This window comes from Marmota marmota, unplaced genomic scaffold (assembly GCF_001458135.2).
Source record: "Marmota marmota marmota unplaced genomic scaffold, marMar, whole genome shotgun sequence".
In the NCBI taxonomy this organism is placed as follows: domain Eukaryota; kingdom Metazoa; phylum Chordata; class Mammalia; order Rodentia; family Sciuridae; genus Marmota; species Marmota marmota.
The window spans coordinates 42,045,222-42,072,623 of record NW_025999977.1 but is presented as its reverse complement, the minus strand read 5'-3'; the positions used below and the strand labels follow the sequence as shown (position 1 = coordinate 42,072,623).

General features: G+C 47.0%; 1 protein-coding gene and 1 pseudogene across 5 annotated transcripts in view; one reads left to right on the top strand and one right to left on the bottom strand.

Annotated features, from left to right (window-relative positions):
• Adcy3 (adenylate cyclase 3) overlaps positions 1–27,402 on the bottom strand; it is an 84,440-nt gene that overhangs the window by 16,817 nt on the left and 40,221 nt on the right. For all 5 annotated transcript variants that reach the window (XM_048804723.1, XM_048804724.1, XM_048804725.1 and 2 more), the window contains 4 exons: positions 3,010–3,140; positions 2,336–2,447; positions 2,071–2,198; positions 771–929 (listed from right to left, as the gene is read on the bottom strand). In XM_048804723.1, coding sequence (XP_048660680.1) covers positions 771–929; positions 2,071–2,198; positions 2,336–2,447; positions 3,010–3,140 — 530 coding nt within the window. The remainder of the gene's footprint in view (positions 1–770; positions 930–2,070; positions 2,199–2,335; positions 2,448–3,009; positions 3,141–27,402) is intronic.
• LOC125617237 lies at positions 3,137–8,652 on the top strand (annotated as a pseudogene).

Here is a 27,402-nt window from a genome sequence, read left to right as displayed (position 1 = left end):
TCAGTGCATCACAGGCACTGGCTGCTGCTCTGGCCTGTATCCCCGGGTATGTAGGGCAGAGGCCAAGTGGGGACAGTCTTGTGGCTAACTAGCTGTGTAGACAGTGTGGCATCCACTTCCCTGAGCCCCAGCATTGGGTCTTTAAAACAAAGAACACAGTTTTTCCTCGTGGACTATTGAGAGCATCAAATGAGATAAGGAATGTAATAAGCTCTGAACTCGAATAACGTCATAAGCTGATTATTCCCTATCTTGCATGATTCTCAGTTGCAAGCCTGATGCCAACGGGTGGTAAAACCCACTCTGAGTCACCAGAGGACAGAAATGGAACTGTCTCTGAGGAAGCTCCCTGCCCTGGTGGGAAGGCTGAGCTTGGCCTGTCCACCCTAAGGGCAGGGCCTGCCAGGATATTTGGTTCTGGTTCTGTAGAAGAGCTCAAGAGAGCCGTGTGAGAGAGCCGTGCGAGGGGCTGTAAGCCATAAAGTATGGCCTCCAGGCCTGCTGCCTGATTATTACTAGTCATGACACCTTTCAGGAGTCCTGAACTTTAACATCAGTAAGTACAGGACAGACTGCTGCAGAGGCAGGCTCCCAGAGGAAGGTCTCAGAGTGGCCTTAGCCAGGCATAAGTAGGAGGGAAGGAACACTGCTACTGGGTGGAAAGGGGGCCCTCAAGGCCTTTTGTCCCTCATTAGGGCCACTGCCTTGAGGGTGGATGAGATGTTCCCTTCATAGATCCTTACACCTGCCTACACTGAAGGCATACTCACCCAGGAATGCCTCCAGCCTCCATCTTGTTGGCCACAGTGACATCGGTGGACCACACATCGTACTGCCAGCGCTTCTGGCCCAGGACACCACCCAGCACAGTGCCTGTGTGCACCCCCACACGCATGTCCACCCCAGTCTTGGTCTTCTCCCGCACATACCTGCCAGGCACACAGAGGTGTTAGGGTTCAGCTCTGTGTGAGGCAGCCTCGCTCTCCCTGCAAGAGAATTCTGCATGAGCTGCCCTCCCCTCCAGGCTGAGGGGCCTAGCACATGCCCTGAGGCTTCCTGCTTCCGCTGAGCAGCTGCAACTGGGGACAAGACAGGGCAGGACCTAGCAGTAGATCCAACAATCACAGGTCAGTGAGACTTGGGGCAAGGTGTCTGGGGACATAGTACTCTCTTCCCCTGAGGGACCTCTAATTTCTCTCTTCAAGTTGTTCACTTATTCATTCATAAAGTTACTGTTCCATCGAGAATCTAGAATGTGCCCAGCATCCTGTACGCTGCAGACACAGAGGTAAACAACCTCTGAGAAGAGTAACTTGCTTAACAACTCCAGAAAAAGACTAATACAAATTTCAAAAATCGGCCTGCTGGGGGAGTAGAGATTAAAGTTTCTAATCCTGAACTACTGTCACCCCAGGGGGGGACTGCCTTTGTGTCTTTCCAAGCTAAAGGAAGAGGGGCTTAACCTGAGAGACTAAGAATGCAGAGCTGCTCCTAGAGGCCAAAGGGAAGAGCACATGACATCTGGGCTCCATTAGAGGGGAGAAGCCTCCTAAGAGCTTCTTTTTCCACCCTCTCCTGGGCCACCAGAGAAACCAGTTTCATGTGGAGCAGCACAAGGGGAAGCCTGCTCCCCAGCTCTTGTGGGGCGCTGGAGCAAAGGGCAGGTTCCAATGCCACCCTACCACCGTCTATGGCATGGGACCCAGCATTCACTTCATGTTGACATGGGAAGGGCTGTCCCTGAACTGCATCTGTCTTAGAGGGTCATGGTGAGAAAACAGAAAAAGGGGAGAACTCTTGGGGAGGCGGGTCCTCAGGAAAACATGGAGCAGTGTGATGGTTTTCACAAAGCAACTTTTGATAGAGAGAATGAGGTCACCAAAGGCTGAGGCATGGCCAGAGGCTGTGGAGAAGCCATGTCCTGACTTGCCAAGGTTGAGGATTCAACCTTATCCCACACCTCAGGCAGATTCCTGGCATCTGCTTAGACCAGTGAAAGGCCGCCTTCTCCCCAGCCAGGGCCAAGAAGCCTGCCCTGGGAGCCCCTCGCTGCCAAAGGCACCCACTCACGAGATGGCCTCCACCATGGCAAGCCCCATGAGGATGGAGCAGACAGCATGGTCCTCCCGGTAGTCAGGCAGTCCACAGATGCAGTAGTAACAGTCACCCAGGATCTTGATTCGCAGCTGGTGGTATTTCTGAAAGGGAAGGGCATGTGTGTGCTCCCAGTCCCTTCTGGACATGGAGCAGCGGCAAAGCAAGCAAAAGGAAGGACCAATGGGGGAATTACTGAGCCAGGGAACGACCAAGGACAGCTGATGCAGTGGGTACTTACAGCTGCCAGCTTGTCAAAGCGGGCAAAGAGCTCATTGAGCAGCTTCACAAGCTCCTGGGCACTGCAGGCAGACGACAGCTGGGTGAAGCCCACGATGTCTGCAAAGAGGATGCTGCAGGAGAGGGGACGGCAGGCAATGAGGCTCCAGACCCCCACCTGACTCTACTGCCAGCTCCTGCCAACTCACAGGACAGCCAGGCTAACAGTGGAAGAAGGTCTTGCTCATCCCCCCAGCACAGTGAGACTTTGGTGTTTCCAGGCAAATTCAGGGCTCCGACATTACAACTTATCCTTGCTGAAGTCCCCTCTGCATGCTTCCCTCTCCAGTTGTACCTGGGGACCACCCTCCAACTGGTCAAACCCTACCCCTGGCTGAACGCATCCTTTTTTTTAGAGCTGCCCCTGAATGACAGACAACCTTTTAGGAACCCTTTCCTTCTCCTGAGTGACATTCATACAATGACAGAATAGAACAGGCTGCATAAAGCACATTTTAACTGATATCTGCCAGTACATTTCCTCCACAGGACTGTGGAGTTCAGTGGAGCTGAGGTGCACACAGTGGGATGGCCCTGCCTCTAGTCCCCAGGAAAACCAAACCCACGGTGCTCAGCAAATCCCAGGAGCCACGTTCCTTTGGCCCTTCTGCTGGGGATGGGTCTCAGCCATCGCACCTGACGTTCTCATGCCGGTACATGTACATGGTGTTAAACTGCTGCTGGTCCTTCTGGCTCTCATCTTTCTTCATGTCCTTCAACATCTCATCAGCTACGTGCTTGGGCAGGATGGAGAGCATAAGGTTTTCCTGGGAGGAGGACGGGGTTGGAGGGGAAGTTCAGACTCTTCTGGAAAGAAACCCCCAATCCTGGTGAGAGATGTTAGCCAGGAACAAAGACCTCTAACAGAGGCCCCACAGACCCACACTGGGAAGCTGGGGAGAACAGGCAGCTTGCCCAGGAAGGCCCACCATCACAACAGCCCCTTCCCAGCACTGACACAGGTTAGAAATGCCCCAATAAACCCCAGCTCAGCATCATCCTCTTTCTACAAGTGCAGTCATTCCTGTGTCAGCCACTACACTGAGTCCTAAGTCTCCTTCCTGTCATTCACCATGTTTCGCAGAGCAATCACGAAATTCAGATTCAACTTGATCTAAGATTGACAATATACCTGGTGCCAGCGATACAACAGGCAGCAAGAGTTCTACCTCAGAGAGCTTAGGGTCTCACAGGGACGCAGATCAGGACATCAATGCAGTGCGGTATGATACTGTCATGACCAGAGGAGAGCTATGTGACAGAGGAAGACATCAGGGCACCATAGAGGCCTTCTGAGAAGTGAGCATGGCCAAGTCTTGAGGATAAAGTGCTAAGGGCATTCCTGTGAGAGGAAGCTACGTACTCAAAGGTATAAACGCGTGACACCAGGTTCAGGCAACTGCAAGCGTTTCAGTAAACAGAAACACCTCAAGAGCTAGATGTAGACCAAGGGTCAGCAAACTGAGGTCTGTGGGCCAAATCTGGCTACTGCCTATTTTCATAAAGTTTTATTGGCATCCAGCCACACTCATTTATTTACATATTGTCTCTTGGCTGTTTTCACGCTCCAACAACAGAGCTGGGTAGTTGTGATGAAGACCATATGGCCCACAAAGCCAAAATATTTACTATCTTGCTCTTTCCAGAACTCCGTGGCTTGGGCATCTGGGTAGATGGTGCCAGTCTCTGTGATACAGAACTAAGAAGGAGAAACAGATGTGAGGGATAAGTGAGGAGTGTGGCTGAGGATGTGCTGTCTGAGAAGCCACTAGGTCTCAGGAGCATGGGCTGAGCCATCAATCCTGGAAGCTATGACTGGGTGTGTGGTGAGGGAGCCATGGGTTAGACTGAGAAGGGAAAGTGGACACTGTTGTCAGGAGTCAGAAGTGGGAAATCAGAGGAGTCAGAACAGCTACCCCTGCACCCTAGGGAGGACAGTGATGATGGCGTCTGGAAGCTGAAGTTTTGCAGGATGAAGACTGTAGGTGGTCAAAGAGCAAGAGAACTGTGGCTAATGTCAAGGAAGTAACTATACCGAGGTGTGTGGGCCAGGCAGCAAAGAAAGGGAGGCCAGCCTGGGAGAAGCTGAGGCTGCCATCAAGGGTCAGAGACCATGAAGTAGAGGGCAGGGAGGCGGTGCCCCTGTAGTGAATCAGCTCCTGGGGACAGATCAGAGTGCAGTCATGTGCTCAGCTGCTTGAAGGTGAGAAGTGAGGCGGGCCGGGCTCAGGGACGGTTATGGGCTCTGTGTCCACAGTGTAGTTCCCTGGGTCCAGGCTAGTCAGAAAAACAAGAACTGAAGTGCTTAGTTTTACTCTTCTTCCATCCCCATTGCACCTTGACTGGCACCCCCTGAGCCTGGGAAGCAGCAGCAGCGCCTCCCAGGACTACACTGCCCAAGCAGTGCAAGCGTGTAAATCTCAGGATCCTGGCCCTTGGCACCCTAATCCTCTGCCAGTGGGGTCAGGGCAGAGGAGATCTGATGCACAGGGATGGTTGGGACCCTCTTGGGAGACCTGAGATCCTCTCCTGGGACCTAACAAAGCAGGCACCAGGGAGAAGGCTCTTGGCATGAGAAAAGGATGAACCTCTGGGAAAAAAAGAAAAGCCAGTGCCCGGGCCCTGCCAGCTTGTGAAGGCAGCCAGGGATGAGAGTTCAGCAGCAAGTGCTGGGGCTGGGTTTCTGGGCTCAGTTGTCTGGGGTTCCCAGCTCACAGGAAGCATGCTGCCTGGCACACATGAGGCTCACAAGGGCAGGAACAGGTGGGGTTAGGAGAACATTCCCTGGGTGTCGCGGCCAGCCCAGGCCCCAGCCTGCCAACACTCCCTCCGTGACACCGGGCAAGTCACCATACTCTCCTGTGCCTTGTTCCTCAGTGGTAAAACAGGACTAGGTAACTGATTACTATAAAGTGTGACTCTCAGGAAGTGCTCAGGGTACCTCAGCCTTTCTTATATCACTTTGATAAAAGTGTGAATGAGGATGTCAAGATGGCAGATGTCTCACAAAAGAGGAGGTATGGTCTTCCTCTGGGCATCCAGGTGGGCCACAGGTGTTCTAGTCCCAGTGGGGTATCCCAGGGTCAGCAGAAACCCCTGGTCACTCAGCCAGGCCTCATGAGCTGTCTAGTGCAGAAGGGATGGTTAAGGGGACACAAAAGAAAGATCCTGTCTTCCATTCAAGTCTTCAGCCCCCCACTGTTTCCTCCTCCACCCCAAACCCCCACGTGCCCACACAGGGAGACTGCTAAAGTATGAAAGGCATAGAGGCACGAGGACTGGGAGGCCCACCCAGGTTCACCAGGGAGGGGTGTGGAACACAGGTCTGGGAAGGCTCTCCTGTCCTTCCAGCCACCTGTACACACCCCAGAAGCCAGGGCTCACACGGTCAGGCCTTTCTGCCTTCTATTTCAGAGCTCTGTCCCTCCAGTAAAGCCCCTTTAGACTCCCTATAGAACCTTAGGGATACCAGAGTCCAATCCGGTCCTGTGAGGAGCTACATGTCCCTGACCACAGTCCTGATTTGCCTCTAAACACTGCCAGTCCTCCTCAGGGATAGCCCACACATGCCGCCTCCTGCTTGGGGCTGGACTCCAGGACTGTCAATGAATCTAGAGTAAAGGCAGGAACACAAATCAGGGCAGCCCTAGAGCCCCAAACATAAGTGCCTCAGAAAGTTCACACAAGTGACAGGCTGTGAGCTTCTCTCTGGGGTGGGATGGTGGGAACTTTTAACTTTTTGCATGATATATTTCCGTAACAATTTTCAAGAGCAAATATGAGCTCTGAAGATTAAGAGGTTATATCAACTTTAAAGGCATAAGAAAGAAGCTGAGGTTGTAACTTAAGGCCACCTATTTACCTCTGTGGTTTATGGAAACCTCACAGTCAGCCTCACAAGGTTAAGTACAAACAGTCCACCTTAAGTCATTCTGATAACAAGATGGGTTTTAATAAAAAGTAGGTATACCCAGGGGACAGGGCACATGGAAATAGACGAAAAAATGGATGAAGCAGGTGGCTGTGGGTGTAGGGGCAGGAAATGACATCAGGTAGGTAGAGATGAGAGGGAGGGAAGAGGCCAAGTGGGCAGCAAGGAGCTGGGACTCTTCTTTTCTGAGGTGCTAAGGATAGAACCCAGGGCCTATGCATCCTGGGCAAGCACTCTACCACTGAGCCACACCCCATCCCCAGCCTCTAATCAGGCCTCCCTGGCACCAGGCCTATTGGTCCTCCCCTTCAATCCACCTTCTACCTGGCATCTGAACTTCCTCAACGCCCCTGTACACAGCTCCCTCCCTGGCTCCCCCTGCTGTTGCTCCATGCACCCTCAGCCTGGCCACCTGCCTCCATCACCCACTGCTTTCCCCAGGGCCCTCAGTGTAGACAAGGGGGAATGCTCGCTTTTCTCTGCACCCCTCCCTGTCCAGCTCTGCTTCTGACATCACTCTGTTTGTTTTGTTTTTTGGTGCTGGGGATTGAACCCATGGCTACTTTACCACTGAGCTACATCCCTAGCTCTTTTTATTCTGAGACAGGGTCTCGCTAAGTTGCCTGGGCTGGCCTCAAACTTGTGATCTTCCTGCCTCAGCCTCACTGGGGGATTACAGGTGTGTGCCACCACACCTCACTCTGACATTACTCTCTCTGGAACACCCCTCCCTACCCACACCTTTCAACACCCCATCATGTGCCACCTCTCCAGAAAGCCCCTGGCCCCTACCCTGTTCCTTCCTTCTCATTTAAACCCATTTTGTTGGTGTCTTTCTACTGGCACTAGACCTTGCTGGCCCTTATATTTCAGAGCATCTAAACCCTTTCTTAGTCTTAGCCCTTCTGAAGGGTGTGTGATATTAACTGTGGATCTTCTAGAAAAACAGTCTTACACAGGTAAAGGATCCCTGATAACCATTCTTGGGGCCTGTGTTAAAAACTCCAAAACCCTATCACCTGTGTTCCTGGGGAAGGAAGGAGGCAGGGATCTAAGTATACTTGCTGATGGGTCCCACAGAGGGGTGCAGTGGGAAGGGAAGAGGGTCACCCAGAGTGGCTAGGATTGCTCTGGGGCCTACAGCTGATGAATGTGACTTGGTCTCCCCAGAACCCAGGCAGAGCCTGCTTTCCCCAAAATAGTAGTTAAATGCTATATGTTTCAGGAATCACAGGAATGTTCTAAGCCTTTGACCCCATTAATGGCTCTTCTGGGAATTTATCCAGAGGAAATAACCAAAAAGAAGTAAAACTATATATGTGCAAGAAGGTCTGCACCGCAGCATGACAACACTCATGGGAAAAACTAAGTAGCCCAAGTGTTCAGTAAATGGCTAATCAAATGGTGACATGCCCTCTGGACGGAAGATTTACAGCATTAAAAATGATCATCATGGTGGGGCTGGGGTTGTGGCTCAGTGGTAGAGCACTTGCTTTGCATGCATGGGGCACTGGGTTCAATCCTTAGCACCACATAAATTAACAAAGTAAAGATATTGTGTCCATCTATAACTAAAAAATTAAAAAAAAAAATAAAAATGATCATCATGGTCCTTTTCACCAAGATGGTACCAAAAGCAAAGAAGGAATCTCCTGCCCTTCCCAAAGCTGAAGCCAAGGCAAAGGCTTTGAAAGCCAAGAAGGCAATGCTGAAAGGCAATCATGGCCACAAGATGGCCTGCCTGGACCTATCCTCCAGTGCCAAGACTCCATGGCTCCAGAAGCAACCTGAACACCCTCAGAAGAGCACCCCCAGGAGAAGCTTGAGCACTATGCTATCATCAAGTGCCCCCTGACCACTGAGTCTGTCATGAACAAGACAGAAGAAAAAACACTCGTGTTTATTGTGATGGTCAAGGTCAAGAAGCACCAAATCAAACAGGCTGTGAAGAAGCTCTGTGACGTGGGTGTGGCCAAGGTCTGATGGAGAGAGGAAGGTTTGTTCAACTGGCTCCTGATTATGATGTTTTGGGTGTTGCCAACAAAATTGGTATAATCTAAACTGAACCCAGCTGGCTAATTCTAAATATAAAAAAAATCACAATGAAAACCATTGTAATAAGAAAATGATAAGAGAGAAGGGCAAGACACAAGATTGTATTCTGTGAAGATAAAGCTAGGCTATATGTATGCATATAAAGGCAGAAAGATACAAAAGGGAAAAGAATAATTTAACTTGGGGGTAGAATTACGAAGAAACTTTTCAGCACTGCTGTATGGTGGTGGTGGTTGTTCTTTTTAAAATAATTTTTTAAGTGGAAATAAACACAAGACTTCCTGTTGCCTCTAGCTGTGATCCTAACGCTGACCTCAGTTTCTCTGTAACTGCCAGTTTTCCTAGTGAGATCTTCAGGGTCCTTGTGTTAGCTCCAGTCTTCCAAGAGAAAGGAGACCTATGGCCAGTCGGGAAGCAAGGGCGCCCACAGCCCACAGCCACAGGGGAAGGGGAAACAACAGCCTCTTAAGGAGCCAAATGACAGAACAATCACCCTGGGCTGGCTTCTTTCTGTAGTTCTCATGAAATAGCAACTCCAGGCAAATGGACACGACTAACCAGTAATCAAAACTGTCCCCTTTCTTTGCTAAAACCTTTGCATCTGCCTTATACTTTCTTTTTTTTTTTTTAAGAGAGAGAGAGAGAGAATTTTAATATTTATTTTTTGTTTTTTTTTTGGCGGACACAACATCTTTGTTTGTATGTGGTGCTGAGGATCGAACCCGGGCCGCACGCATGCCAGGCAAGCGCACTACCACTTGAGCCACATCCCCAGCCCTGCCTTATACTTTCATACATGTGCAATACTGCCTCTATTTTGCAGGTGACCAAACAGGCAGAGGAGATGTTTGTTCTAGGTTCCAATGTTAGTGGCAGACCCATGACTCAAATTCAGGGCTCTCTGAATCCTGGAATAGGTGAGTTTTGTGTGTGTGTGTGTGTGTGTGTGTGTGTGTGTGTGTGAGAGAGAGAGAGAGAGTGTGTGTGTGTGTGTGTGTGTGTGTGTATACATGCTTTTCACACCACTGGATAATGTTTTGTGGTGGATGTGAAGATCCAGGAAGTATGCAACCCTTATCTAGTAAGGATTGACAATGGTATTTGAGAAAACCTTGTCAGGCCTTTTCTGGGGCTGAAGCCACTAGAAAGTTCTCTTGGTCCACAGTCCTTGAAAGATCTTTCAGCTGCTTGGAGGGAGGGTCCGCCCTGCTGAAGAGGACCACTGATAGCAGACCAACTCTGTACTAGGGCTGCCAGAGTCCTCTGTGTGTCCACCCTGAGAAGAGGTGAGGAAGACACAGGTGCTACTCCAATGGATTCTACAGCCTAAGAGGAATGACAGTTATGGGTCCTTTGTCAACCCTCCTCTCAGAATTTGCGGCAAGGACAGGCCACTCAAAGCAGATACCTGTAGCTAACAACAGCCTCTGCAAGTAACCCATACCACCTAACAAGCACGGCCTGAGGCACTGACCCTCTCCTCACTTCCAAAGCAACTAGAGTCCTCGGCAATGGCCCACACCTGTACTCCCAACTCAGGAGATGCAGGCAGGAAGATATAAAGTTCCAGGCTAGCCTGGGCAATTTAGGGAGTTCTTATCTCAAAATCCAAAAATTTTGGGATGTAGCTGGAATGTGCCTGGATTTACTTACTCCCCAGCACTGGGGGTAAAAAACAAAACTGAATTTAAAACTTTAATCTTATCTCTTTAAAATTCCTAGTAATTTAAATTCTAAAGATGAGAATTCATTGAATATCATTACTCTTTTTTTTTTAACACAATATCTTTATTTTTTTTTTTTTTATGTGGTGCTGAGGATCAAACCCGGTGTTTCACGCATGGTAGGTGAGCGCTCTACCTCTGAGCCACAACCTCAGCCCCTGAATATCATTATTCTTATATGTTAACTTTCAATGAACTTTTACATATTGATATATGTTGAACATACATTCAATGAATATATCAACTGAATAATCATACATATAATATACAACTGAATAATGATATTTGTCATCAGGTGAATTTTTATGACCAACTTCAGGTTCTCTTATCTTGTCTCTCCTTTATGAAAATGACTTGTGTGCACGAAGGGGTCGCATTTCCCAGAACAGTGCTTTGTTAGGTTTGCGGTGCCCTTTAGAGTTTCGGCACATGGTGGCTTCACTCTTAGACTATAACTTCTGGAGGGCAGTAGAAGTTTTCCAGAGAACTGGACAGTAGAAAAATGGTATTCCCTTAACATGAAGCTAATTTTATCTAAGGGTGTAGACCAGGAGAGGTGTGTCAGCTGGAGGCCTAGGAGATGGAGGTGATTAACTGATGAAATTAACTCCAAAGGCAGCTTTACTAAAGAGACACAGCATCTCAGAAATTTAAAAAAACTTGTCAGAGAAGAGGTGTAGCCTCCTGATCCAAGGCACAGTCAAGTTCACTGACCTGGGGTTAGGCTGCTAAGGCCCCTGTCAAGTATTGGGAAAGCACTTCACCCCTCTGGATTTGGTTGCTCATCTATACAATGGGTGACCTCTTAGGCCTCTTTCTTTGTTCAAAGTGTAAAATGTTCTAGAAGGAAAACTTTTCAGAAGACACAGGATGAATTTATAAAATGTGAGACTGGCATGTCACTAGGTTAATAAAGATTTTACTCCAAAGTGATCTGGTGAATCATACAGGATGGTATTCAAAAGGACTCTTTTTGAATCCTTTTTTTTGAGTCCCCAAAGCCAACTGCAAGAGAATAGAATAAGGGAGGCAAGGTATATCAATATTGGAGAGGAAAACTCTATCATATGAGATGCCCTTAGATTTAAAATGAATTCACAGCATAAAACAGTTACCTAAACTAGTCCCTTGGTCTTGAGCTGGGTAGACTGAAAGTAAGGGTCCTGGACTTACACCACCAGGCTAGGTCTGCAGGCCCAGGTACTTTCTATTCCATTAAGAGGATGAGCACCGCTGATGCATAATGGGGAGGGGGGAGGCATGGGAAAAATGGAGGAATTTGATTGGGCAAAGGGGAGGGAGGGTAGGGACAGAAGCATGGAGTCAGGAAAGATGGTGGAATGAAATGGACATCAGTACCCTAGGTACACGTATGACTACACATACGGTGTGATGCTGCATCGTGTACAACCATAGAAATGTAAAGTTGTGCTGCAATTGTATACAACGTATCAAAATGCATTCTGCTATCATACCTAATCAAAACAATTAATTAGTTTTAAAAAAAAAAGAAGATGAACCTAGGCCTTCACCAAGGAGTGCCATGAGGTGAGGGAGCCTTAGCCTGGGCATGGAGGAGGTACTGAGGGGTGAGGATCCACCTGGAGAAGAGGGCTCTATAGAATAAGGATCACTCAGCTGGCCTTGGCCTCAAGTCTGAAGAAAGCTGTGTGTGGAAAAGGGATAAGGCTAGCCTTGAAGGTCTCACAAGAGAAGGCCAACAAGGAAAGGCTGGTGGGGAATAGACTGCTGCTTCCAGAGGGGGAAGGATTTTCAGTTATATAGTTCAAAGAACATGCTGGCCTAAGATCTAGTAACCTCTCATCCTTGGACAATGGGTGAGGAGGCGACAGGAGGGAGTTGAGCCTGGGATGGAAGGCTGGCCAGTGGAAGGGATCCAGCAATACTCCAGGAGCTGAGGCCTGAGGTACTGAGAAGGGGCTCTGCACAGAGAAAGGCCTCATAGTCCCTGACTCCTACAATGCCTGATGTTACCATAAAAATACAGTATGGTTACGAAAGTCAAGGTCCTTCCCCTCTCTGGGGAAAAACAAAGCCTGGAAAGAGAACACACCCTCAAAGTCCCTAGTAGGATTTCTGGGTAGAGCAAAAACACCTGGATCTGGTGTGGGATGAGCACCCATAAGTGATACACAGCCCTGGGACAGAGGGTTGGAGAGTGATCCTGGTCCCTGACAGAAGAGGCCATAGTGGTCCAGAACAGGATGCTTGGCCTCCTGATCTCCTAGACCTGGATACCCTCATCTGAAAACAGGTTTAGTGGGCTGCTCGGGTGGGCTGTGAGCCCCTGCCAGAGTCTATCAGTATAGCCTCTTCGAGGCTGTCCGGAGCAGCCAGTCAAGGCCCTTCGCCTCAGCAGTGACTCATGCCAGGCTTCACTTTGTGCTAGCTCAGGACTGAGATGGAGGAAGGAGGCCAGCATTGCTCCCAGGGGCCCAGAGCTGTTAGAGCTGATGCTCTGATGAGGCACTCAGGAGTTAATTACAGCAAGGCAGCCAGGAGGGATCTGGATAAATGAACTTGGCTGGTGAGAAGTCAGGTATCCACAACATCCTTGTAAGAGGGAGAATGAGTTTAAGTGGAGAAAGAGACCATCAAAGTCCAGGTGGCTGGGTATCTGCATGTTGATACAGCACCTGCATGAGGTGTGTGTGAAGTCTTCTTCTCTGAAGGGTGACTGTGACCAAGCACATACCCATGTGTATCCTACGTATGTGTCGTGGCTTCTGTACAAACACATGGCACTGTGAACCATTTCAGGATGTGAGCAAAACCACAAATGTTCAGTAAATCTGCCTGTCGTAATTCTGTTCCCAGTTTATCCAGATTCTTGGAGCTTTCAGGCCATTTGGAAGGTTAAAGGTCACTGGACCCTGCCAGGTGCCCATCCTGGTCTGCCTACCTGAGCAGAAGGGGCTGTGGGAAACAGGAAATGAAGAGCAAAAAATACAGGCCTGTAGCTGGAAGAGGTCAGAGCCCAGAGAGCCCACCCCTCCCTGTGGAAAGAACCAAGGACCAGAAATCTGGAAACTCCAGTGCTACAACCAAAAGATGCCTCTCTCCCAAAGATGTAATAACCTTAGTCACTCAAAGAACAATCACTGGTCATGTATGCAGTCCCTGAGCTAAGTGCAGGGAAGGTCAAAAATAAACAGTACTCCAAAGAGCACCATGGATGGGCATGGTGGTCCACTCATATGTGGATGAGACTGGTCTCCCAGGGCAGGAGCACTTCACCGTCTTCAGTGGTGAGCATGTGCTGGTCATTGGCCTGGACTCCTAAGCAGTCTTCAGAGACAGGGCCACTGTGCAGGCCAGGTGACTACATTCACAGGAGACAGCACATTGGGCCCTAAGATACCACATATGTGGTACCTAGAGCCCTTGCCAAGAGTATCTGGCACAGAACAGGTATTCCTTAGAGGTTTGGTAAATTAATGAGCTGTCAACTAGAAGACATGGCTCAAGGGGCAAACCATAACCCTTTAGATGATGAAAAGAAAACCTTCTCCAATCATGGAAATGCTGTTTCTGTGCTTCAAGATGGTAGCCACTAGCCACATGCAGCTACTAAGCATGTGGAAAGTGGCTAGTAAAGCTAAGGGACTGACTTTTAATTTTAATTAATTTAAACTACATATGGCTAATAGTTACCATTTTGGACAGTGTAGCCTAAACACTGTAGCAACCAAGGAAAACCATGTACCAATTCTGAGAGACAGAGAGCAGCTGCCTAGAGCCATGTGTTGAGAAAGATGCTAAGGTCACATCTGTGAGTGGTAGGAGAGAGTGCCTGTTGTGTCTGCCATGAAGGTACACACTGTTGTCACTGCTCCAGAAAAATCAGCTTAGGGTCAACTATGGTCATATATGAAGGCACAAAGAAATTAAGTAGACAAGAGTTTCTACCTGTGCTGGGTTGGTGATGGTTTGGCTTCAATCCCTTTGCCACTGGCTAATGAAGGAGTAAACCCTGCCAGTGCTCCTGCCAGTGCTCCTACCAGTGCTCCATCCCATCTTCCATTACTCACAAACCCTCAGCTGCCCTCCAGCCAGGGCCCCAGATAAGTTTCTGACTGGCCTTTTGACACCAGTCCCTTCCACACTGGGAACAAAGAATAGTCCCCCAGTGAGGGTTTTGTCCATCAGGTCACTGTTCTCCATCACCCACCACCTACACACACATCCATGGGCAAACTCCCTCACCCCCACTTCTGCCCTCTCACTGAGATAAAGACTCTTCTGCACACCACACATTCACAGTTCCCCTCCCTTTTCTCAAAAAGCCACCCACCTGGTTCTTTAAATCCAACTCCAAATACTTCAAAGAGTCTCCAGGGCAGGCCCACCCATCAGACCCACCAATCCCCTCCTTCCTCCACCTTCCTTGCCCTCTAGCCTGCACTCTCTGCCATCAGCTTTATTTTGTGCTCACTGGCTTCTTTTTCGTGTATGTTTAACAGGGTTACACGGTTGTGTTTTTCCCAGATATGTCCCCAGCCAGATCATCTGGGTTCTTTTGTCACACAATGCTTTTGTCAAGTTGGATGTGTCACACCATATTCTGAACTGGGCAGGCCAGGATACAAGGCGGACCCTGTTTGATATATATAGTCACTGCAGAGGCCAGAACCTCTACTTCCTTCTTTGTACCCTTTGGCTGGCTTCTCCTATAACCCTGAGTGGCTCTGGGACAGTGGTTATCACCTGTGATGCCTGGTAGCAAAAGCACTTAACTTATTATCCTCAGGTAGAAGCCAATTTCCACCGAGCTTACCAGCACACAGAGGCACTGTCCTACGTCCTCACCCTGGTGGGGCCCAAGCACAAGTCTGCACATGAGGGCACAGAGCCTAGAACCTACCAGGCTTGGAGTTAATGCAAAAGGCGATCTACATGCTGAAAGAGCCTGGTGCGTGCTCGCCACCTGGATGTCTTAGCAGGCTCTCAATCTCAGCACAGCCAGTCTCACCTCAACCTCACCCCAGCCAAAACCTGCAACTCTCACCATCTTCCCCATCTCTGTAACCAGCAATTCTGCCTTTGAGTTTCCCCCAGACTCAAATCTTTAATCATCATCGACTCCTCACTCTCCTGTCTCCTGTTCCATCCAGCAGTTAAGTCATTGGCTCTGCCTTCAGAAAATATCTAGAATAACCCCACCCCCCATCGCTGCCACCTCCTGTTCTGATCTGAGCTAATGTCCTCTCACTAAAATTACTGCATGGCTTCTCACTGGCCTCCCTGCTTCCAGTGCTTTCTCTTCTCCACCAGCAGCCACAACTGATCCATTTAAAACCTAAGACTTCCCCATGGAGAAGCCAAGGTCCTTAGGGAGCCCTGTAGGCTAGCCCACATCACCTCTCTGCCTCACCTGTCTCTCTTCCCCTCACTCCTGCACCAGCCACAGTGGCCTCTCTGGTGTCTCGCAGACAAACCTCAGGGCCTGTCACTCACTGTCCTTCCCCTTGCATGCTGCTCTCGTCCTCCCTGCCTTCAGTTCTGTGTTCAAATCTCACTGTGGAAAGGCCTCCCAGGCCACCAGATGTTCAACTGCTACCTCCACCCGCAGGCTCCCCTTAAGTGCCGTCCCCCGCCTCTCAGAGTACACTTGTTTATTTCATGTCTGCCCCCCACACACTGAAGCTGTATCCCCAGGGCCGAGCAGAGTGCCTCAAATACTTGTTCCCATTTCACAGACAAACTGGGCTCAGGGACATAAGTAACTGGCCCAAGTCATGCAAAAAGTGGCCTAGCTAGGAGCCTGTGTTGTCAGACATTACCACTTCCAATGGCAGTCAAAACCCAATGGCAGTCAAAACTGATTCCAGTCAAAACTGATGCCAGGGAAGGGGTCTCTGCAGCTCCTTTCAGGCAGGTGACATGACGGGTTCACCCACCCACTTTCAATACATGGCACAGCGAGGAAGAGGCAGGGCTTCTGTGGAGGCGAAGCACCCTCCTCCCTCGCCACACCAATGCCTCCTCCTTGCTCTCAGAAGCTCCCCAAGGAGGAAGGTCCCCACCCCCCATCAGCACTGCCAGGTCAACAGCAGACACATAGGGGCTGGCAACCCCAGGACAAGAGGTAACTGGCCTCTCTTATTACCAACTCCCCTCTCCCCCACCAACCTCCTGTAAGAACAGGGCTCAAGGTCGCAGCTACTGTCTGGACACCTTGTCCTCGGAGCCAAAGGTCTTGAGGGGAACAGTGAAGCCTGAGCAAAGGTCAGAGAGGGGACACAGAAAAGCTAGCAGCAGAAGCTGAGCTGATGAAACAGCAGCGTCCCAGGGCTCACGGGCAGGGCGCCCAGGAGAGAAGCCTGACGCTCGCGGCTAATGGGCAGCTCTCCCCTTGACCTGCTCAAGGTCACCCACCAAGGGAAACACCACAGCTCAAAGCAGCAGCGCATCCTCGTCACAGGTGATCCTGGAGCCAGGTTACAGCAGAGGGGCAGAGTGAGGTAGCTGTCTGTTCCTGCTCATCCCCATGGGAGCGACAGAAGTCCAACCTGTGTCCCCCAAGGCCATATTCCCCAGGGTGCCACAGATGAAGATAGTGGATGGGGCAGTCAGTCCTGGGTTCTCCTTAGAGGTGCCCAGGCTACAGCTTGTCACCCTCTGAAGGGTGGGGACTGAGGACAGTCCTATGCTCTCTGGACGACAAGGTACAGAGGAGGCTTACTTAAGAGGGCGTGACCTGCAGGAAGTCAGGCCTGCCTTGACCACCTTCCTTGCCACCTCCATCTCCCTACACCCTCCTTCAAGTGCATCCTACTGCCTGGGAAGTGATTCTGAGTATGGAATTCAGAGAGGCTCTGCAGTTTATACCTAGTAACAGGAGTGTGTTGGGTGGATTTTCTGGATACCTGCTGTTGCCAGGAGGCAGTTGGGGTGCTAAGTAACCCCCAAGGTCCCCAACTAAACCCTGCTATGAGGTCACATGGGAATCGCAACAAACAACTCTAGTTCTTTCCTCTGGGCCTCCAGCTCTACCCCAAGATGCCCACGGAGACGAGGGAAGACTGGAGAGGCCTATAGTCTACCCGAGAAGCCCATTCCACAGGCAAGTTCCCCAGACTGCCCACAGTCTTCAAGATGCAAGGAGAGCCCCCTCAGAGAGGGTCACATCCACAAGGCTTCCAAGAGGGCCAAACTCCTGCCCGACAGAGGAGGCTTGGGCCAGGGGGTTCAACGTGGCAAAGTTGCAGGGTTCCAGACCCTCTTGTTTCCCGTAAGCTATCTGTCTTGACCTGCCTGAAGAGGCAGAAGGGGACAACTGTGTGCAAAGGAACGGGGGGTCAGGGGGGCATGGCTGCCCACCCTCCCATCACAAGCAAGAAGCTGGTCATCTCCATAAAGGAGAGAACAAGCTCCCACGGGCAACAAGGAGACCAGAGCCACAGAATCCTGCTCCCTGCTCGTCCCCCACTTCATTTTATGGCAGAGGAAGAGGATGAGGTCCAGAGAGGACAGTGCCCTGCAGAGGTGACACAGCTGCAGCAGCAGGACACATCTTTCCACCACAAAGTGAGACACGAAACCTGAGCACTGAAAGGAGGCCCCTTCTCCAAAGAGGAGAAAATACTGCATTCAAAATGGCTGCTGAGGGCTGGGGCTGGGGCTTGGTGGCGGAGCGCTTGCCTAGCATGTGGGAGGCACTGGGTTCGATCCTCAGCACCACATAAAAAACTAAATAAAGGTGTGCTGTCCACCTACAACTATCAAAAACATTTTTTTAAATAGGTGCTGAGAATTTTTTAAAAACAGCTCAACACTGTTAGCGTGCGGACAGCCTGGTGCGGCATCAGCCTTGGATGGTCTTAAACAGGAGCCGCGTCCAAACCAGCTTCTGTGCACACCCCTCCGAGGGCTTCCGCAGACCGTTCCCCAGGCATTTCCCCTCTGTTGGCCCCTTCACTCTCACCATGGGCCTTGATAAGAGGAACGTGAAACAGGATCATGTGACCTCCATGACTGGCCTGCGTTCAGCTCCCAAGGCTCCCAAGACTCGCTGGCTGATGCTCCTGGGACGTTAAATCAGCCCAGAGCCCAGGCTGCTCAACATCATTCACGTCAGCCCTGATGCCTGGGGAGGGAGCAACCTCTGTCCCCACTGGAACAGAGGAGACCCAGCCAGCTCCCATCTACTGCCCCAGGCTTCCTTCAGCCAGTGCCTCACACCCCCCCCCCCCACTATGGGCAGACTCCAGACTCTGGTGCTGGTCACTGTGAGAAGAGGAGGCTCAGGGATGTGGGAGTGGATAATGATTTGGGTCTTGTCTTCAAAGGAAAGACTGCCCCAGGGCATCCAGGGTTCCTGAAGCAGAGAAGTAGCTTCTAGGTAAACAAGGAAATTTTAAGTGCCCAAGTGCACTCTCATTCATTGCCAGGAGGAATATAAATCATTTAAACCTGTGTATAAGACAATTTGGCAGTATTTATCAACATTAAAAAATGCACATGGCTGGTCCCTCAAGACGTTAAACACAGAGCTACCATATGACCTATTAGCTCCGTTCCTGGGTATATACCCCCAGAGAAGTGAAAGCAGAGACTGCGACAGATATTGTGTACCCAAGTTCATAGCAGAACATTCACAATGGACAAAAGGATAAACAACAAAGAGAAGGCCAACAGATAAACACTCAAACATCCTAATGGATAAACAAACCGCCGTATATACACAGTGGTCTGGAAGAGGAAGTTCTGACACACGCCACAACAGAGATGAGCCTGAGAGACTCTACTCACAGCAAGCCAGGCACGAGAGGACACTGGTGCATGATGCCACTCACAGAAAATACCTAGAACTGGGCACATTCAGAGACAGGCCGAAGAATGGTGGTCACCAGAGCCTGTGAGGATGGGGAATTACTGCTTAACAGGCAGTTTGGGATGATGAAGAAGTTCTGGAAATGGACAGGGTTGACGTCCGCACAACACTGTGAATGTACTTAATGCCCCAGAATTGTTCACTTAAAAATGGTTAAAATGGCAAATTTTATACTATGTGTGTTTTACCACAATTTTTATAAATGGCTTTGTAAATGCACAAGCCCAGTGATTCAGCAGTTCCTTTCCTATGTTCCTATTCCTCAAACGTACTTGAACAAGCATGGCATGGTGTCCCTAGTAAGGACATTACAGTGATGTCTGCAGTAGCAAAAGGTTGGAAATAACCTAAATGTCTTCCTAGATGATCTCAGAGAAATGAATTACTTTATATCTATAGAATGGAATGTGACCTAGTCATTAAGAAGGACAAAGTAATATGGACTTAGAATGCTCTCTGAGACAGTAAAGAGATCCAGTGCCAAGAGTGATAGGCTACCATTGCGTGTGCATGTACAAGTGCGTTCTACATACACACATTTGGAAGTAAATAGAATAGCTGGATAATACATATAATTACCTCTAATACAAAAAAAATAATAATAATATTGCCTGGTGGATGGAAGGCTAGGGGAAGTAGGAGGGGATGGTTTACTTTTTCCTGATATACTCTTTTTCATACCTTTATAATGTTTTACCTTGTACATTTTTAATAATTTTAAAATAATATCTTTTGATTCTTGGTATAACAGAGGAGCTTATATGAGACTGAACACTTCATCCAAGAACAACTACAAAATCTGGATAAAATACAAAAACAAAACAAAACAAAACAAAAAACACCCTAGGTCTTCAACAGCACTAGGAAACAACTGAGGGGACCAGGACTCAAGGGACCAAAATCTCAGAGGGAATAGGAACACATTTAGGTGAACTGGGTGTATCTAACCCCCTTCCCTTGAGACCAGGCATTGAGAGGCTGAACAGAGAGCAAATGGTGAGATCTTCCCACGGGCTGGAAAATCAGGACTAATGCAAAGAGATTCCCAGGCAGCTAGACTGCAAGATCTAAGATGCCAGAAAAAAGAGAACCACAGAACAGTGAGCCTGGCTTTCTGCACTCTATTCCTTTGAGCATGAGCTTGGGGTAAGAGACTACGAAGCCAAGCAGATAGTGACAGCCACGAGGCTACAGGCACAGGGCAGTTTTAGCAGCCGCACATGCTGGGAGCTGCCCCAGGAGAGGGGCCAGCCTTTTAATAAGATCTCTGAAAGGCTATTTCCTAAGAGTAAGCATAGAATGGTAGTAGGGCAGCTCCCAGACCAGTCCAGCCTCAAATCATCTCAACCCGCCCTGGATCAATGTGACCGGCTCGTACGCTGGCCATCTGCTTTGGAAAAAGCTCCCTGAAAAGACATGCTGTCAGCATCTTTCAGAAATTTCCATATACGATATCCACCATCTAATAAAAATGCCAGGAGACAGGACAAGAAATATAGGAAAATGCAGGCCCATCGTATTTCAGAAACTATGACTGTCAGTCAAGGACTTTAAAACAAATGTTTAATAAGTTCCCTCCAATAGATGATTGAATGCTTAACCAGAGAACTAGAGTCCAGTTCTAAAAATTAATTCTAAAACTGAAGAAAACACAATAATTGAAATTAAGGACTTAATAAATGAGCAAAGCATATGAGATTGATTCAACAACACCAAGGAAGAAAGGATTAGTAAATTGGAATTTAGGTCAGTAAAAATATTTAATCTGAAAGCACAAAAATTTTTTTAAAAATGTAAAAAAAGGAAGAAAGAGAGAGACCGACAATGATTTATGGAACATGATAAGAATATCAAATAGGGATATTGAGAGTCCTAGAAGGAAAGGAAAGAATGGGGCAGAAGCAATAAAAAGATACTGGCTGAAAATTTTCAATTCATCAATTCAATAAACTCTTTGAAAACTAAGCAGTGCAACTACAAAGAAAATCCCTAGGTGTATCACTGTGAAACTGCTAAAAACTAAATTCTAGGAGAATGTTGTAGAAGCAATCAGAGGAAAAAAATAAGCATTACTGTACCAGGAGCAACAGTGCATCTGACAAGTGGCATTTCTACAGGAATGACGAGGATGGAGAACATGGAATAACACTCTCAAGGGGCCACAAGTAAAAGACTAGCAACCTAAACTCCTTTATCTGCAAAAAAAAAAAAAAAAATGTTGCTTTAGTTTGAATATGTCCCCTCCAAAATCCAGGTGCTGGCAATGTGCTGGTATCAAGAGACCGGGGAGGTATTAGACCAGGAAGGCTGCTTCTCACATGGCCCTCAGCTGGCTCCTCCTCTGCCATGTGCAGATGCAGCCGGGAGGCCCTCACCAGACCAGAGACCAGCACCCTCCTCTAGGACTGCCCAGACACCAGAGTGGTAAGAAATAAATTTTTGTTCTTTATAAATTATCTAGTTCCACATATTCTGTTGAGGCAACACAAAATGGACTAAGAAAGGTATCTTTCAAAAATGAAGGCAAAATAAATACATTTCCAGGCTATTAGAAATGGAATTTGCTGGGTTGGGATCGTGGCTCAGTGGTAGAACACTTGCCTAGCATGTGTGAGGCACTGGGTTCGATCCTCAGCACCACATATAGATAAATGAATAAAATAAAGCTCCATCAACATTTTTTAAAAAAGAAATGGAATTTGCTGCCAACAGATCTCTGAAGGGAACCCTTCAAGAAAATGAGGCACAGAAATGATGATGGGGGAGCAACTGAGGTGAATGCAAGTGATGGGTATTAACAGTATAAGAAATTACCCTAATGTCTTGTGAAGCTTTAAATATATGTTGAATTAAAATACAACAATAGCCAGAAAGTGGGGCACAGGGGGTTGTTAAATGAAATGAAAGTGTTGCAAATTTTTTGTACTATAACCAAAGAGTATTAACTTGGGGTAGATGGAAATATAAAATAATTGATATTTATTGACAATATTTCATTTTTCAAAGATATTTAGAAACATTTTGAAGAATGCACTTTTTTCTCAAGTGCGTCAAAATCAACCACATCTGTTTTCTAACCACAGATTTGAGCTAAAACAATAACAAAAACATAATTTTAAACCCCCAAATGTTCAGAAATTAATCAATGTAATTTTAAACAGTACATAGATCAAATATATTTCGATTAAAATTAGAAAATATTTTGAACTAAAATGGCCATACTACCAAAAGTGCTATACAGAATTAATGCAATTCCTATTAAAATTTCAATGACACTCTTCACAGAAATAGAAAAAAGCAGTCATGAAATTCATTTGGAAAAATAAGAAGCCCAGAATAGCCAAAGCAATCCTTAAAAGCAAAGGAGGCATCACAATATCAAACCTTAAATTATACCACAGAGTTATAGTAATAAAAACAGCATGGTATTGGCAGAAAAAGACCATGGACATGAAGACAAATGGACAGAATAGAAGATACAGAAACAAACCAACACAAATACAGTACCTCATATAGACAAAGCACCATGAACATACATTGGAGAAAAGATAGCCTCTTCAACAAATGGTGCTGGAAAACCTATAAATCCACATGCAGCAGAATGAAACTGAACCCCTATCTCTCACCTGCACAAAACTCAATTCAAAGTGGATCAAGGACCCAAGCATTAGAACAGAGACCCTGTGCCTACTATAAGAAAATACAGGCCCAATCTTCTTCATGTCAGTTTAGGAACCAAATTCCTCAATAAGATTCCTAAAGTGCAAGAAGTAAAGAATCCAGCTGGGTGCGGTGGTGCATGCCTATAATCCCATCAGCTCAGGAGACCGAAGAATTACGAGTTCAAAGCCAGCCTCAGCAAAAGTGAGGCACTAAGCAACTCAGTGAGACCCTATCTCTAAATAAGATACAAAATAGGGCTAGGAATGTGGCTCAGTGGTCGAGTGCCTCTGAGTTCAATAAATGGAATGGTATCAAACCAAAAAGCTTCTTCACAGCAAAGGAAACAATCAAGAATACGAAGAGAGAGCATACAGAATGGGAGAAAATCTTTGCCACCTGCACCTTGGATAGAGCCTTAATCTCCAGCAAATATAAAGAACTCAAAAAACTTAACACAAATCACCATCATCATCATCCAATCAACAAATGGGCAAAGGAACTGAACAGGCACTTCACAGAAGAAATACGAATGGTCAAAAAATATGTTAAAAATCTTCAACATCTCTAACAGAGAAATGCAAATTAAAACTACACTGATATTCCATCTCATTCCAGTCAGAATGGCAATTATCAATAATACAAGTAACAATAAATGTTGGTGAGGATGTGGGGGAAAAGGTACACTCATTCATTGCTGGTGGGTCTGCAAATTGGTGCAACCATTCTGGAAAGCAGTATGGAGATTCCTCAGAAAACTTGGAATGGAACTACCATTTGCCCCAAAGGACTTAAAATTAGCATACTATGGTGACACAGCCATATTAATGTTTATAGCAGCTCAATTCACAATAGCTAAGCTATAGAACCAAACTAGGTGCCCTTCAACAGATGAATAGATAAATAAACTGTGGTATATATACACAATGGAATATCACTCAGCCATAAAGAAGAATAAAATGATAGCATTTGTGGTTAAATGGATAGAACTAGAAACTATCATGCTAAGTGAAATAAGCATATCCCAAAAAACCAAAGGCCAAAAGTTCTCTCTAATATGTGGATGCTACAACACAATAAAGGGGTAGGGGACAATAGAAGTTGATTGGATTAGACACAGGGAAATGGAGGGAGGGGTGGGGATATAGCTCAGTTGGTAGAGTGCTTGCCTTGCATGCACAAGGTGCTGGAGTCGGGGCAGGGGGTGGGGTTGATGAGAATACAAAAGACAGCAGAATGAATCACATGTAACTCTGATGTAACTCTCCTATGTTCATATATGAATACACGACCAATGAAACTCCATATCATATACAACCACAAGAAGAGAATCCTAATTAGAATAAGCTATACTCCATGTACTTATAATAACTCAAAATACACTCTACTGCCATATATATCTAAAAAGAACAAAAGATATTTTGAACTAAACAAAATACAATATCAAAATTTGTACTGCAGGCTAAAGCAAGTAATGAGGAAAATGTCTAGCATTAAATGCACATTTTAGAAAAGAAAGGCTAAAAATTACTTATCTAAGTTCCATCTCAAGAAGTTAAAAGGACACTAAGTAAAGCCAAAAAAAATGAAAAAGCTAACAGCATAAATTATGGCAGTGTGGGATTATGCCTATAATCCAGAAACTCAGGAAAACTGAGGCAGGAGGATCACAAATTCAAAGCCAGTCCCAGCAACTCAGCAAGACCCTATCTTAAATAAAAATAAAAAGTGCTGGAGATACAGCTCGGTAGTAAAGCACTCCTGGGTTCAAGCACCAGTACCACACACAGAAAAGCATAAATTAGAGAATTATAGTAAAAAATGTACAAAGAAAGAAGCAGCAAAGATGTAAGGTTGTTCACCAAAGAGGCTGAAACATTAATAAACCTTAGCAAAATACATGACGAAAAAGTTAAAAACTGAAGGCAGTTAAAAACTGAGTAACAAAAAAAGGAACATTACTACAAATCTTATAGACAGTAAAGTATTGTGAATGTTGTGACAAATTCTTGAAATTTAGATGAGCTGTACAAATTTCTAGAGAAAACAGAACCTCAAAAGTTACTCAAAAAGAACACAAACTCTGAAACAGCTTTCATCTATGACAAAAATTGCCTCTTGTCACACTCCAGACCCAGGGGACTTCACTTTTTTTTTTTGGTACCAGGGACTGAACTCAGGGGCACTCGACCACTGAGCCACATCTCCAGCCCTATTTTGTATTTTATTTAGGGACAGGGTCTCACTGAATTGCTTAGCACCTTGGTTTTGCTGAGGCTGGCTTTGAACTTGCAATCCTCCTGCCTCAGCCTCTTACAGCACGTGCCACTACACAGGGCTCCAGGGGACTTCACTAATGAATTCTTCTAAACGCTTAAGGCATAACCCAGATCACCCTTGAACTCTTCCAGGGATCAAAGGGAAAGCACACTCAATTTACTTCAAGGGTCTGGCATTACCAGGATACTAAAAACCTGTCAAGGACATTGAAAGAAAGTAAAATGACAGGGAGATCCCTCTTGTGGCCACAGTCACAAAAGTCCTAAGGAAAACAGGAGCACACTGAAACTCAAGGCCCAGGAGCAGGATCCCAACTCTCCCATTGGTAACAAAGCTGAGCAACCCCACACAGAGCCCACCTTGTCCTTGCAATAGTCTCTTAAAGAAGGCTTTATGTACGGAGAAGCTGAGTCCTAGAGAGGCCGAGGAACCAGCCCAAGATCCCACTCTGAGTAAAGCCTGAATGGACAAATTCATTCCACTTGTTGGACACTTAGAGGCACCTGCTGTGCCTGGCAAGGCCTGGGACATGTTCTGGTGCCTCCGCCTCTCCCTTCTGCCTCACTTTGACCTCTCAGTCATGAGACCAGTGTCTGCTCTGCTGGTGTACAGCATCACAGTGGAGGAGGGCCAGCATGGCCAGTGCAGGCTGCCAGCACCTAAGGCTGCTTCACAGGGATCCAGAGTTCTAGGGCACACGATGCCATTCCCTAGGCTCCCTGAGCTGACCCTGCCCAGGGAAGCATGTAGTCCTGGGTATTAGAATGCAGCTGTGTGAGCCCCTGAACTGTGCCAGGCTCTGCCCATGCTTCTCATATGACCCTCAAAAAACTCTGCAAGACAAATGTCAATGCTTCCACTTTGCAGATGAGGAAAGTGGGGCACTGATAGGGTCAAAGAATTCCCTGGCCTCGCTAAATGGTGACCATCCATTTAAAAAAAAAAATGTACAAGGGCTGGGGCTGGGGCTCAGCAGTAGCACACTTGCTTGGCATGTGTGAGGCTCTGGGTTCAATTCTCAGCACCACATAAAAATAAATTTAAAATAAAATAAAGATAATTTTAAAAAATAAAGGACTGGGGGGTTAGGGTTGTGGCTCAGTGGTAGAGCACTTGCCTAGCATGTGTGAGGCACTGGGTTCCATTCTCAGCACCACATACATATAAATAAATTAAATAAAGGTCTATCAACAACTTAAAAAAAAAAGTACAGAACCCAGAGGGATACCACCAAGGTATAAGAGATCAGATACATACAGGGTTTTTATAAAACCAGTAAAGGTTTTTGTTTGTTTTGCAGTACAGAGATTGAACTCAGAACCTTGAACATGCTACATATGACTGAGTTACATCGCCAGCCCTAAAGGAGTAGTTTTTTAAAATATTTTTTTAGTTATATATGGGCACAATATCTTTACTTTCTATATTTATTTTTATGTGGTGCTGAGGATTGAACCCAGTGCCTTACATGTGTGAGGCAAGTGTTCTGCCACTGAGCTACAACCCCAGCCCCAGGAGTATTTTTTTTTTAGATGAACATAACACCTTTATTTTATTTATTTGTTTATTTTTATGCGGTGCATGTGGTGCTGAGGTTTGAACCCAGTGCCTCACACGTTGCCAGGCAAGTGCTCCACTGAGCCACAACCACAGCCCTTAAAGGAGTATTTTTTAAATACACTCAGCCATGGTAAGTTCTCAGGAGCCCCAGCCAGGGTTCAAGGTTTAGGGAAAGGGGACAAATATGATGGGCTACAATCATGGACTTTTGTCACAACAGAGGTAAGGGAAATTTCCCTCTGAAACAGATGACTCTAAGACCAGCTCAGAAGTTTTAAGACTTCATTAGTAAGTAAAGAAAAAACGTCCAGAGGAATGTTGCATCCCTTCAGCTAAATGATTTCATGTGTGCCTTCAAATACCACTGTCTAAAGAATGTGAGTGAGGCCCAATGATGGGGTTCCAGTGTGGTCCCTCCAAATTAAAGCCCCATCTGCCTTAGTGGCAGGAACTAGGAAAACAAATTTCAGTAAATCCAGAGCGCACAGAACCTCCTGATCATAAAATGACATGGTTCCCAGAGCACAGAACCATAGAGTTTCAAGAAAGGGAGATAAAAACTATGGATAACAGGAAATTGGTGAACGTGATCTCTGGAGACCTTTTAAAAGCATTTGAGATGAATCCAGACCAAAACCCATTTAAAAGGCTGAGTGAGTCACATGAGAACCAACAGCACCATCCTGTCATGGATTAGGCTGGAGCAAAGCCAGTAAACAAAGAACAGGGAAAGCCAGGCCCTTCTCCAGATGGAAAAAGGTAAACATTGGGGTCCCCAGGGACTGAGCTGGTTTTCCTTCCTCATAAGTGACTTGGAATGGAAGTAAGTGGGAAGTGGCTCCCTGGGGGAGGGAGCTGAGGTAGATGGGTAATAGGTAGACATGAGCCGTGGGAACATGGAACTCTACAGATGGGGTCTCCATGCTAACTCACAACGTGTTTTTAAAGAGACAGCTTTCACA